Here is a 14,755-nt window from a genome sequence, read left to right as displayed (position 1 = left end):
TCTCTCTCTCTCTCTCTCTCTCTCTCTCTCTCTCTCTCTCTCTCTCTCTCTCTCTCTCCTTCTTTCTCTTTCATGGCGGCACAAAGGAGGTGACAGAATCGTCCAAAATAATTATTCGCTCGAGACGGTTAATTTATTTGCGTGCACTGTGACAAAATTCTCGCATAACAAACAGAATGACCAACTATAATTCGCGATGAAACAATGTTAATCTGTTTGTGTAAACAGTCTACGTTCGATTTTAATGTCTTTTAAAACTCGTTCTTCTTACATCTCACAGTGATTTATTGGTCTCCTAAAATCTATGATTTCATTTCGAAAATCATTTTATTGAGCTTTTATAAAAATCTACTTTGTTTCGACAGAATTATACTAATGATATATCTAATCTAATCATTGCATGTTTTTGACTTTATTTAACGAAATAGATATTTAATAAGATAAAGACAATTGATAACTAAAAATAAAATGTCTCAAGATAAAATATTGTTTTTAAAGTTACGAGTATTGCAAATAGTATGGTAACAATATAAAAGGCTTTAGACTCGACACAAATATGCTAATAGTTTTAGGGATAGACCATAGAAGGCCAGGTCCATTCACCAAAAGAGAAGGTGACGTCAGACGGACAAGTTGGATGAGAGGTCGGTCGCATTCCTTTTGAATTCCAAAATCTCGTTCCTACAGGAGAAGCATTTCCTGCCACATCGCACCCTAAAACATTAGAGAAAGCGGCGAGGGCAAAGACAAGGAATGGGACTTCAAGGATATCGTGAAGATAGAAGAGAGAGCCGTCTATTTTTAGGAACGCAATTATTTAAAAATCCGCTGGCCTCGCCCCCGTCGTTGCCGAGTCACATCGAGCAAATTTCGCAGGAGAATTCTCTCCTCCTTCTCTCTTTCTCTCTCTCTCTCTTTCACCAAATCCTTGTCCTGTTTCCCACGCGAGGGTTGTTGTTACATAAATAGAAACCAAAACTCACTCGACGTTTCCTGATGAAATAAATATTTTTTTCGCTCATTTCAACAAAAAAATCTTAATGATAAAATATGTTATATAATTAAATATTTTATCATTAAGATTTTTTCTTAATCCTTAAGAATCCTGGTCATAAAATACATCAGCAAAGAAATATCTCATTCAACTGTCGAAAGTCGCAAATTATTTTTAATTATGTAGCTTTTAACAAAGGAGACGATTTCAGATATAACAATCTCCATGAACTTGCTGAACGTAAATCAGAGGTATCGAATGTTCATTATTCATGGATAGATTTTTCAAGTTTTTACAATTTTTTTAGACTCACGGCAACAACGCCATGCAACGTGACAAACAATCAGAGCACACGAGCGATTATCGGCGCAAATATTTATCCGACCGATAAGGAACAAATTGACATACGCGAACCTGGTTTATTATACTCGCAGTCGTCGGTCGACGTCCAATATACAACGCCGGTGCGCGTCGGGTAAATACAATTTATTTACAAAGTAAGGCCGCGGACGGGTGAGCTCGCTGCGCGATTTTGGCACGCGCGTCACTCCACAAAGGGAACGTAAATATAATTCCGCGAATTACGCGTGTCACCGTAAGCTGTTAAGTGCCGCGCGAATCTGTGAGATAGTGTCACCGCCGAGTTTGCAAAAATATATAGCCACGCGGAAGATTCGACCGTACCGGCGGCGCCACCGCGCCCGCTCGCTCGGCTCCCAAGGTGAACGGATTCGTGAATTACGAGCTTTGGCTTCGGAACAGTGTCACAAAAGAGAAAAACAAAGAAAGAGAAAACGACGTATCTTTTCTTCTCCGATCGGCACCGTCGGTACGTTAAGTGCCTACATACAGGTTTCGGTTGGATTTGTGAATAGAGTGAAGTGACCCTAAACGCTGTTACCCTCATTTTCGAGAGACTATAATAGCGAATTCGTTAGACACATTCGGTTTCCACACACAATGCGCCTTGGTGAACATTAACCTTTACAAGGCGGGAAAGCTACTATAGTGTGGCATTGAAACAGTGTCAAGGCAAAAACGAATTGTACACTGGAAAAAAAATCTTAATTTCAAAAAGATATCTCTTTGCTCGTATTAAAAAAAATTATTTCTTTAGATCAATGAAAATTTCTTTGAAAATTTATTTATTACAATATCTTATTTCGTTGAAAGTACAATATCTTATTTTCAAAAAAATTTTCATTGATCGAAAGAAATAATTTTTTTTTAATACGAGCAAAGAGATATATCTTTGAAATTAAGATTTTTTTTCAGTGTAAAAAATCTTGTATACTCAGGTAAAAGCTGTAAGATTTTAAAAATAGATTCTCGCTCTCTAAATAGTAATCTTCACAAGACGGCGAAACTACTTTAGTTAAGCTGAAACAGTATATTTTGAATAGAGAAAAAAAAAAATAATGAAATAATAAATTATAATAAATCTTACTCAGAAAAAGCTGTAAGATCTTAAAAATAGACCTCGGTTCTCTCTAAAGATTAATCTTCACAAGATGAGAAAGCCACTATAGTGGCGCTGACGGCCATATATATATATATATATATTTCGAGATAAAGAATACAACGAAATAATGAATTATAACAAATCTTATTCAAGAAAAAGTTGTAAGATAAAAAATAAATCCCGCTTCTCTCTAAAAATTAAAGCCATCGCACAAATTGACATAAAAATGTGTGTTTAACATAAATACATATAAAAATTAACGGATTAAACCGCGAAATCCTCAAATACACTTTATTATGCTGTCAGGTACATATGTATTTGATAAATATTTGCATTTCATTTTTACACTCGGATTAAATCAATGCAACGATTTTAATACGCACTAGTGCGTATTAGTGCGTTCAACCGAACTCGCTGTAAGACTCGGTCTTAAACTTTCACATAACTTTTCCTTTTCACGCAGGTGTCGTCCAAAATTTCAAGTTTGCGCGATACCACGAATTTATCTCTTCACGCGACGTCGCAACGCGGATCGTCGCCGAGCTGAATGTCGTGACATTGAGAGGCTGGATCGACGTCACGCATTATAATGCGTCGCGGCGCACTCGCGCGATCCGCCTTCGCCGAGATACCGAGCGGGCAAAAGCTGCATCGAATTAGGATCTTTGCCGGCGGATCTTCAAAAGCGGCATCTCGTCGAGCTCCTCCGATCCGGAAATCGGTGTGTGCGGCTTGCTGCTCGGTGCAAACGCTGCCGGCGCGATCGGTACGGCGAAGAGGCACCGGAATGCGAGAGAGCCACTCCCGCTGATCGCCGGCGACTCGTGGCGGTCAGACGAGCGGAGACGAGAGAGAGAGAGGTTTCATCATACCAAGTACGCCGGCTCCTAACCGCAATAGCCGATAACAGATTTCCCGACGAATCTACGATCGGCTCTTCGTAAGATCGACGATAAATCACGATTGCTCGCGATAAATAATAATCTTCGACATTCCATATTTCAACGCGAGTCAAGTTTTATCACGAAAAGAGGGAGCTTGCTTGAAAGTAGAATATCAGGGTATTACTACGGTGATCTTACATCCTTTACTACAAAGTTCTTTATTTCAAGTAGCTGTCCTTTAAATTTATTAATTTTTTTTCTCGAAATTCAATTTTGTCCTTTATTTTAATAATATTACGGGAAATTCCTTTCTAATTAACATTCCAATGTCTGATGTACTAATGAGCGAATTTTTACTGAAACAATCGACAAATATAGTTTTGTGCAAGGGCAATATTAGCCCAAACAGAAAAACAAAGTCACAATAACATAAAAATGAATTGCGATTGATTGAAAAGTGACTTTTAATAATCAAATTTACAGTTATTTTGATGTCATTTTGATGTTATGATGACTTGTGTTTTTCTTGTTGGAGTTATCTCATATTGCGCAAGAAAATTTCAGAAATTAATGAGTAGATTTCGGAGTCATAAATTTGTTTGAAAATTTTTAGAAATAGTCCTAAAATTTTCAGGTTTGTCTTTTATTTTCTTTAAGAAAATATAGTCACCGTAATAGATATTACTTTAGAGAAAAAGACTGAATGAACACTCGGTAGAAGGCAAAAAAAAAGGCTCGATAATGAACGAAGAAGAGCAGAAAGAAGCTGAAGGATTAGTAGAGAGTGAGAAGGGGCAAAGTGCGCGCTTGAGTTTGCTCTTTCGAGCGAAGCGGGCGGGACGGTGAAAGATCGGGTGAGCGACGAGGAGCAGGAGACAGAGGAAGGGAGACGAAGAGATGGAGAAAGAGAAGGACGGAAGGAAGGAGAGAAGGGATGTATTCAAGGACGTCCTGGCGAGTAGGCAAGCGGTTAAAGGCAGGCGGCAGGCGACAGGCGCCCACCGCCTCCGCTCCCTGGGATCTCATCTTGGTCCGCTTAGTCAGTCCCATCCTTTGACCGGCGCTAAGGTTGCTCTTATCTCTATACCCTCCGTACCCTTAACCTCAACTAGGGATTAGCAAGCGGAGGTTTTACCAGAGCTGTGTCCGTTCTTTCAAGGCTGTCGTACAAAAGTCGCCGTTCTATTACCGAAACAAGCTTGCACCATGAGAAGAGACCACTTTAGGGGATGAGAGATGTCCCTTCGATCCTTTCATCTTAATGTTTCGTCTCCCTCTCACAATGACTTGTTTTATCGGTAAAATAACAAAGCCCAGCCCATTTTAAAACCGGTTATATCCACTACCGCGTTGTACATACATACATTCTTTCAAGACAGGTGGACCGTTAGCGAATGCACTTAGCTGCACTTTCTACGATTTCTTGTAGCTTCTGCGTTTATCTTTTTTTTTTGTAATTCACGAACGTTAGGTAGCACTCGGTTTATTTTCGACGACAGACGATCGGCATCCGAAAGAACGAAACACGCTAACGTAGCCATTATGGGACAAGGATTGAATCTAATCCAAGAGACGAATTGCAGGAAAGCAGGATTAAAAACGTAAGTCGCATAACACGCGACACGCGTCTGTCCTCGTGCGTTTGAAAGGGACTGCGCGGCGCGTTGTGTCCTTCGTCGTATTCGTTGAAATTTGCGCAACCACAGAACTCTATACGTCTGACACGGAGCAAGGTAACATTTGCGAAAATCAAGTAGTAAGGATTCTCAATCACGTCTAACAAGAATAGTACATATAGTTTTCAATATAAATATAAAGAAAAATTACAATAAGTCACACTGGAAAAAGAGTCTGGTTACATTAACTGAAATTTTGATCGAAAAAAATGAATAAATCAGAATTTTCTGGTTGTATCTATTATAATTCTAGCTGGGATAACTAGAATTTTGACTGATATGATCAGAATTCTAGTGCGTTTATTTTCAATTTTTCTCCATGCATCCATCATGATCTAAACTTTATAAATGCGGTCTCTAGACATTACATAATGTTTCAATTACTCTCTAAATCGGTGAATTCAATTGAAAAAAAGGTTAACTAAGTTAGATTCCACGTTTCATTGATTTTTTAGTTAAATTTCACTGATTATACCAGTGGCATAATTGGTACTAATGTCAATGATATTATTTACTGATTCAGATTTAGAGAGTAGACTAAACGGATACGTGGAGTTATGAACGAAATGTCCGATATGTCATCGTAGAAGGGAAGCGAGATTGCTCGGAGAAGGAACTTGAAGGTGATATCTCGAGAAGATTCTGCCGCGTTCTTTTCCATTGGGTCATCCCTTTACTTTCCTCCCGAGCGAGCGAGGAGAGCGCGCGCATTCGCGGAATCTCCTCGCAAGTCACTGGTTCGCTTGAATCGCTCCGTTTCGCGTTATAGGAATATCGCGTCGCGTCGCTAAAGCAGCAACAAGTGGTGGACTTTTATCCGCCGCCGTACGCAGCGGCGCGGTGGCCCAGTTTCCGCGACGGGGCATAAATTCGCGCGGGCGCCCGTCGTCGCCCGAAAGAGATAGATTTACGATGGAGGCAGAGGCGAGTCTCCTTCCGAGAAGAAACCGCTCCGCTTCCCCACCCACGCCGCCAGGAAAAACGTACGCTTCCTCGCCCGCGCGTTTCTACATATTCTATATCATATCGGTGTGCACGCGCGCGTGAAGTAGAGCTGTCATTATTGATTCACGAGTTACTTTATATATATACGATTGACAAGCGGTAATGTTAAACACGAGCTTTCTAGTCATTCGCGCTAGAACGGCGAGCGCGAGTCGACTATAAATACGAATTCCTTGTCATTTCAACCAGGGTTGACGCACTTGAGCTTCAGTGATATAATTATAATTAATTTAGATAATTGAAGCAGCACGAAGCACAAAATGTACACAAAACATTTAACTTCCTTTTATTCTAAATACATTTCTTTTTATTTCTGGTAAGGATAATTTTGCTCAAGTTTCTCAAAATTTAGTTAGTCACCGATCTGAAAATAAATTTGTTGGGCTATCAAAATAATTACATAGATAATCTCAAACTGATTGCTAGAATGTCAAAACTGTTTACAGTATTACTCATTATATTTAAGAATCCTACATGGTTGTTTTAATAGTCCAATAAAATTATTTCCAGATCTGTATCTTACAGTTTTCGGAGATACTCTAACAAAATTGTTCTTTTCGTGCAGTGTGAAAAAAAAAATTATAATTAAAAAATTCTAAAGAAAAAGAAATTGAAGTAGAATGTAGATTTTTAGTTTGTGTTAGCTCTAATTAAGTTCTGATTATACCGCTTAAGCTCAAGTGCATCAACCTCGATGAAAACGACGAGAAATTCGTATTTATAACACGCCCTGAAGACTTAATGTCTTCGAGAACGCTGGACCTTTGGCAGGATCTTCTTTTATACTCGTATAAATGCGAGTCGCTTTGCAATACGTACGATACGACACACGGTCCTCTCTCTATCGACAGGAGATATTGACCTCAGGCGGTATACACACCAAGCGCCCAGCGGTATTTCTCTCTCTGCTATATAATATATATGTAAGTGCGTCCACTATATAATCTATACACACGCCTAACGTCATCGCAAACGCGTGCGGCTCTCCTCTAACTGCAGGCGCTATTATTTCGTCACATTAAGCTTGGCACACATATATCGCCGCCAACACCGATGAGATAGACATTCATTCGCTACTATTTTTAATAAAGAAAGAAACAGTAAAAATATATTATGCACCACCATCGATATTTTATTTTACAATATAGCGACAGTCTTGACGATACCATTGTCTTATATGTGTTACACGGAAAGGACTGTTTTACTGAAATATCTAATAAATATTCAGCTGATATAGATCTGAAAAGTAATTTCGTTGGACCATCAAAATATTTGTGTAGGACGCTCAAACTGATTGCTAGAATGTCAAAACTTTTTGTAGCATTGCACATCATGTTTGAGATTCCTATATTTATTTTGATATATATACTTCAAAATCTTTCTTTCCGTGTACGATTACATGCCCGAGGCTTAAGGAGGTTGTAAGGGCATAAAACACATATATTAATATTTTCGCTTTAAACAAACTACATACATGTGAAAGTTGTGTTCATAACATTCTGGTTTTATTGAGCAACACATTTTTATAGGTTATTTATTTTATTTGTTATTAGTTTTATTGTTATAAACAAAAATTGTTAAAATAATAAGAAAAATCTAAATGTTTTTATATAAATATATTAAGTACTAAACATGACTTATGCAAAGTTTCATTGAGATTCACCATTAGTTTATAACAAATAACAAATTTTATTTATTTACTGAACAATTAATGCCTGCATCTCAAGATAACTTTACAAAAATATTGTTGAATTCCTAGAGTATTTATATAAAAAAACTGAGATTTTTATCATTATTTTATAATACATTTTCATATATTTATATTAGAGTACAAATTAAAAAAATATTACTACTTATTTAAATAACTTTTGATCCAGATGGTCAATTGTTTCTATTTTTTTTGTATTATTATTAAATGAAATTTAGAATAGTCTATAATTTTTTCAAGTAGTTCTTAACATATTGCATTTGCCTTACAACCTCCTTAATTCTAAAAAGAATATCAATGTATAAGAGAGGGTTCGACAGGTCTGTCGTATTCACGTAATCGGGTAATCCCGCGAGAGGTTTCTCGACGAAATGAAAGGCATTCGAATCTATCGATGACCGACGCGGTCGATCTACGTTGTGTACTCGTACGTTCGCATCGATCCCGAGAGAACCAGTTTAGATTCGACCGCGGAAGGAGAGAAGAGAGAAATACACGGGATAGTCGAAACCTGACGAGGAAGCGAGAAGACGTAGTTGGCAGAAAGTATTGTTTCAGAATCTTTCCGCGAATTAAGAAGCAATTCTTTATGTCTATCAGCTATTTAATTCTACCATACGCGATATTGTACTTTGCATTCCATAAGTTAGAATTTACTCAATATATCAAGAATATAATCTCGAAAAGTAAACGATGTGACTTTGATTCTTTTGCAAAAAATTATTATAAATCTTTTAAAAAAAATAAAGAATAGGTTAACAATCTTGCGAATAAAAGTATTTTGCTGCTAAATGTTAATATCGATGTCTCGCGTACAAACGAGACTATTCTACAGCTTCCACCTGGTGGACCAGTACTGGCTAACGGATACATTGATCAACCGCTGAAACGACGATATCATGAAATCTATCGGCACATTGCGATCAACAAGATCGATTTACAGCGCGTAGTTATGATCATAAAGAACCATAAGCGTATATAAGAAGCGTATAGATATTATTTTGATTTTTCATTTAGCTCGTTTTATTTCTGCATCTAATATTGTATATATTTGAAACTATCATAAACATATACACACGCATACATATAAAATGTGTGTATTTTATTTATTGCAAAAATTTGCAAGAGTGTCTTCTATCCGTGAGATAATATTACTGTACGCTTGGTTGAGAACCCTTGATGTATATGACTAGAATGCTATCGTAAACCAACCTCTACGAACGCTGCGCGTCTGTTCTTGCTCAACTCCATCTAATAAAATCGTTGGTTTTATTCGCGAGGGGACGATCTATTTATCATTTCAGGAATTCGCAGTCGGTGGTGTGCAGCCGTGAAAAGTGTGAGAACCTCTGTGTCGTACGAGTGGAATGCCGTGTATTTGTCATCGTATAGATCTTCTTGGTATTTGTACTTTTTTTCGCGTTTTTCGAGCTCTCGAGGCACAAAGAAAAATATAGGTGTCGATATATTATACGATTTTATTGTTCTCGTGCTCGACGAAAATTTATTAATAATATATTGCACCGACGAAAAAAATTAATTAAGAGAAATAATTCTATTTTCGGATCTTAGTGCTTAAATATTTCAAAGTAAATTTATATATACATTTCTAATTTTGCAAATCGCACGCCGAAATCTTTTTCGGTCTTGAAACGCAATCATGAATAGAACTAGAGTAGTAATAATAACACACACACACACATATATATACACACATGTATATATTAACTCTACTCTGAAATATTTGAGCACTTTAGATCCGCTTTAATTGAAAATAAGTTCATTTCTCTTAATTGGAAAAGAAATTGAATAGTCTCTTAATTGAATTGTTACGTATTGCCCGCGCAATCTCGACATACATAGAGATTAACCGGTGCGATACTCTGAAAGACGGGAACGTTGGCACTCACATTCGTCCCGGATTATCCCCAACCTTGCTTTGGGCTAGGTCATGAGACACGACACGCGCGTTAGAAGAGACGAACCTCGCTGCTTGTACGGTAAACGTTTGCAAGCAATAAACATGGGTTATCGCCGGTATGGGTGCGCGAAGACAACGCACATATACACAAATATATACTGGCACTCGCACACATTCGCTAGAGACATTCCTGATTACGGCATGAAAGATGAAACACTCACCTTCGGGTCTCAGTCTATCGGCGATAAGGCAATACGGGGGTGGTGGCGACTCTGAAATAGAAAATGATAATCTTTATTTATCATGGTACGACTGAGAACTGGATAAATAGACATATATAGCCAATAAATGATATATCATTATTAATAAATTCAATAAATTTTAATGTAAAACGTAAAATATTTTTCATTTTAATACTTTTTAATAATATGAATAATTTAGTTTAATACTCTCTTTTAACTGTAATTTATAATATACTTTTAATAGCATGTAATTATATTAAGTAACTTGTTATTTCAATAATTATATTCGGTGTTTAAATAATTAATATTAATATTAATAATAATAAAATTAATATTAACCCTCAGTGATCCAACTGGAAGTCATTTAAAGTTCCTGGGAAATTTCAAATTTTGAATTATTTTGCCGGGCATAAAAAAACAGTGAAAAATGTTACGGGTGATATCATCTCTCTAAATTTTTTGGAGTGAAATCTCACTCCAAGAGAGTGAAAATACAGCCATTTTGTGAGAGTGAAAATATTTCATTTCTTGAAAAAAATTTTCACTCTCTTACACTGAAAGAAAAGATTAGTTGCTGCAACAATTTAGATAGTAAATATGGCATAGCATTTTTATATGGCTGCAGCAACCAGTTTTTGGTTGTAGCAGCAAATTTTTAGTTAGCCTATCCGCAATATCAGTACATGATTTCGATAGGCTAAAAATTTGCTGCTACAACCAAAAACTGGTTGCTGCAGCCATATAAAAATGCTATGCCATATTTTACTATCTAAATTGTTGCAGCAACCAATCTTTTTTTCAGAATGTATCAATAAGATAATTTCTGTTAATTTTGGCCAGAGCTACTTATTGTTAAAAAATTTGCATTTAATACATTCGCATCAATCATGGGGGCACTGAAAAACAGATTCAAGGCTCCGGTAACTTTTGATTAAATCGTATTAATGACATCGATGGTAAATATTGTAACAAACGACAGGCGGCGCCCGTTAGAGAATTCCACAAATGGTAGGTTCTATTATTAGCGTAAAGTGAAACCGGTATGCCATTTTTCGTCCTTTTACGTATTGTCCTGAAAGTAATAGAGGACAAACCGCGGCGCGAATATCTCGAACGTCAAGGTAACCTGACGCTCTCCGTGTCTAAGAGAACGAAACCGCCTTCGCGTCATTCGAAGCCCACTGAGACCACGCGTGTAAGTGCATAACTGCAATCCTCAAGGAATCCTTGTCACAAGAAGCTTAGTAATCAATTAGCTTTATTTGAACATTGAATTGTTTCAAATAATTTTTACAAGTTAAAAAATTTTTTTGTATAATTCGAAAAATTTATTTCACACTTCAAAAAATATATATTGTAATTAATTCCATGAAGAAAGAATATAACATTTTTCGATGAAAATAATTAGATGTTTACTTTCTTTAACCGTTTTTATCGATCATCTGATTAAAAATTCACACTGAGAAATACAAGAATAATATTACGTAATCAACGATTGAAATCATAGATTACGAAATCATTACAATCACATATTGATATTGTATTTAGAATCGGCGTATCTAAAATAACATCCGTTTTAAGGCCACTTTTCGAGGAAAGTGCAAATTTGTCGACTAATGACTAGTGCGCCGAAATTCCTAGATAATAAGCGTGGCGCGGCGTCGACATGTAATGGCCGTCTGTCGCGCCTACACGTGGATCCTCTTCGCGGCTCGTTTCTCTCTTTATCATTTTCTCTTTCTCTCTCTCTCTCTCTCTCTTAATCATGCTCGGCTCAATCCCTCTCCAGAACCGACCGACCGGCCGCCGCGTCGCCGCCGAGCTTTAATAAAGCCGGCGCGGCATGTCACTCATCGACGCACTTCAAACTCCGGGCCAGAGTTGGCACGATTTGAATAACAAGATGGGAGCGCGATTTAAACGGCGATATTTCAGCCCCTAATTAAGGCACTTATAATAAACGCGCGGCGCTCCCGTGGCTGTTACGTAATTCGCGCCGCTGAGCATCTCCCTCCAACCGAGACGCGCCTATTTCTAGGCCTGTTTATCCGATTGTCAGCCGCGGGAGATGAATTTTATTACATTTACTGAATCGATCGTCCGCATCGCATACCTATCGATCTCAAGGTAAAGATACTGCACGCGAACGATACAAAAAGATGTTTTCGATCTTTTTTTCGGATAAAGAAAACAAATTGCACGTATCATCCGTTCGTAAATAATTCCCGATAAATCGAGTCAAAAAAGATATAGGATACAATTTTTTCAAACATGGTTGAACAATTTTGAATTAAAATTAGAATCCAATTTTCGAGGTTTAAATTTTTCCTATTTGATTCGCTTTACGATAAAATAAAATAAAATAATAATTTAATAAAATTTATTAAATCCAAAGAAATCTTTGGTACCAAACTTGAACCTTGAATTTGAATTAAATCTTACTGTGTTCACAATTGTATAATCTTATTCTTAGGTCTTAATTCTTAGAATTGGAAAAAGAATAAATAGAATCGAGATTAAAATTAATCTTTCAATAATAATAGAACCGAGCTTATATCCGTTCCTATCATTGTAATTCAATTTTAATCTTGGTTCAACTAACTCTTCATTTTTTTCTAAGAATTAGAAAAATATAAACAACTTGAACCGAGATTAAAGTTAAATTGGTAGAAACGCGGGCATTAAAGTCCCTAGAGACGGAAGGTGCGATTCATTTAACGCTGCAAATGCTTCGTTGATCAATTGAAAAGAAAGAATTTTGCGAATTGACCAATCAAAAAATGCTTCAAAGCATTTAGAGCGTGAAGTGGATCGCACTCGGAGTCTGGGTATCGTCTAGACCCCTTTTGATTGGCATGCATTCACAATGGCGTTACCAATCAAAGTGTAGTATACCCTCACACCAACGCACACACATATTTTACATCTACGTACGCCATTTTGTTTGCATGGTGAGACTCTCTCTAGGGACTCTACTTACCCTATAATATAAAAGTCGCCTCCTCGCGCTTTCGAGTATGAATGAATATCGGAGCGCGGGAGAAGAAGGAGTGGCGGAGAAAGTCACGCACATTACGCGCTGAATCGCGCGGCTCGGTGATAAAAACCTGCGCCGCAACGATTTGCGTAACGACGACACACAGCCGCCGTCGCTGCCGCTGCCGTTGTCGCCGTTGCCGTCGCCGTCGCCGACTTGCCGATGATAATCGATTCGCTGGCGTGAATTATTAACTGGCTGTCGCGGCAATGTGTGAACGAACGGCCATCGAACGCAGAAAAAAAAACTGATAAAGACGGCGGGTTTGTGTCGCAGCTTTCGTTACGAAAACAAGGCGCCACCGCGGGAGCGATTTATGCGCGATAAAATTCCGCGATTTGATGCGAAATCGACGATCGTGCTGACAATGATCACGTCCGGTGTCTGTTTGCGAGCCAGCGAGGTTGCGCGTAAATTGAGCCGACGGGAAAAATAGGCGAGCGCCGGTCGCCGTACACGCGTCATTGCATATTGAATACGCGCGTTATTTCGAGCGATGTGGGCTAAATAACGTATGCGTCACGGTATGTTAAAATAAACGTGTACAATAAAAAAAGTATACTCAATTCTAGTGAATGGTTTATTTGAATAGTTCCAAGTATTTACTAAATGTAAATATATATTTATTTGGTACAAGAATCATCAATTTGATTTAATTATTATTTTTTATTGGGTAAATATTTATTTATCTTGCAATGTAAGTAAATGTTTACTCGATTCTATTAAAAAATATGTATCAAGATTTAGTAAATTCTTTTCCTAAATATTTTATGTATATAAAAATATATAAAATCAGTAAAAAAGATATTTTTTGCATATGTAGTACGATGCAATTTCTTGACTTGTTTAAAGTTAGCACCCTAACATTAAAATTCCATAGTTTTGATTATTTCTTGAATGATAAGTATTTTTTTACAAGACACTGTAGAATTCTCTTTTATATACGTATGGACACGATAATGTTCGCGAATGCCAGCACGTGGAGACCAGAGCGGAACATCATTTCAGTGCGTAGTCAGTCTTTGTTTTGAAACAACGGACTCTAAAGTGCCTTCGGAATTCTCCGCGATGTGCAGCGAGAGAGAACTCAAATTCCTAGGAAACCTATTCCCGATCCGTCGAAATCACTACCACGCGCGTCCCAGAGATTGAGAATATAATAAATATCAGTACCAGCCAAGATTCCCAACGCCTTCGCTGTCCCCAATTCCGATGATTCTCAAAAATTTCAATGATCGAAGGTCGGTATTGCAAGCAAATGTATTTATACTACATATTTGCCCTAGAAAATGTACATAATTGCAATAAATTAGTATACACTCTAATATTAAAACGATCATACATAAAGATAGAGTTCTATTCATTGTCACCAAATGTCGAGGAAAATCAAATGCTTGAAAGTGATATTTTTATACGAGAATTCACAAATAACATCTCACATTTTCTAATTCCAACGTTAACAGAAGCCAAAGGCGAAATGATAAATTTCGTTTCGAAGCAGCATGAGAGATTTATTAATTACCAGGATTTTTACAGAAATAGTCAGTATAACAAGCCCGAGACGAATTAGGGGAAGAATCAGTCGGCGTGATTGTTGAACCGGCGCGGCGGCGGCGGCGGCGAGTCGACCGCACAACGCGACCCAAGTCGGGTCGGGTCGGAGCTTGCTTGGGATACTCGTCGTTTGCCTGCTCGCTCGCCTGCTCGCTTGCCTGCTTGCCTGCCTGCTTTCGTGGAGTTCGACTCAGTTCGGTCAGCTCCTCGGCTAATACCGGCTGGCCTCGACAATTAGCTGGCGCCAGCAATGACACGCAGCGGCGCCGGGC

General features: G+C 37.8%; 1 protein-coding gene across 1 annotated transcript in view; it reads right to left on the bottom strand.

The window, feature by feature from the left end:
* The window catches only part of LOC108760151 (Daughters against dpp), a 50,214-nt gene that overhangs the window by 29,280 nt on the left and 6,179 nt on the right, over window positions 1-14,755 (bottom strand). The window contains exon 2 of the mRNA XM_018505956.1: window positions 9,872-9,922. Coding sequence (XP_018361458.1) covers window positions 9,872-9,922 — 51 coding nt within the window. The remainder of the gene's footprint in view (window positions 1-9,871; window positions 9,923-14,755) is intronic.

The sequence above is a fragment of the Trachymyrmex cornetzi genome, unplaced genomic scaffold, assembly GCF_001594075.2.
Source record: "Trachymyrmex cornetzi isolate Tcor2-1 unplaced genomic scaffold, Tcor1.1 scaffold223, whole genome shotgun sequence".
NCBI lineage: Eukaryota > Metazoa > Arthropoda > Insecta > Hymenoptera > Formicidae > Trachymyrmex > Trachymyrmex cornetzi.
Note: the sequence above shows the minus strand (reverse complement) of the source record. Positions and strands in the feature narration are given on the sequence as shown.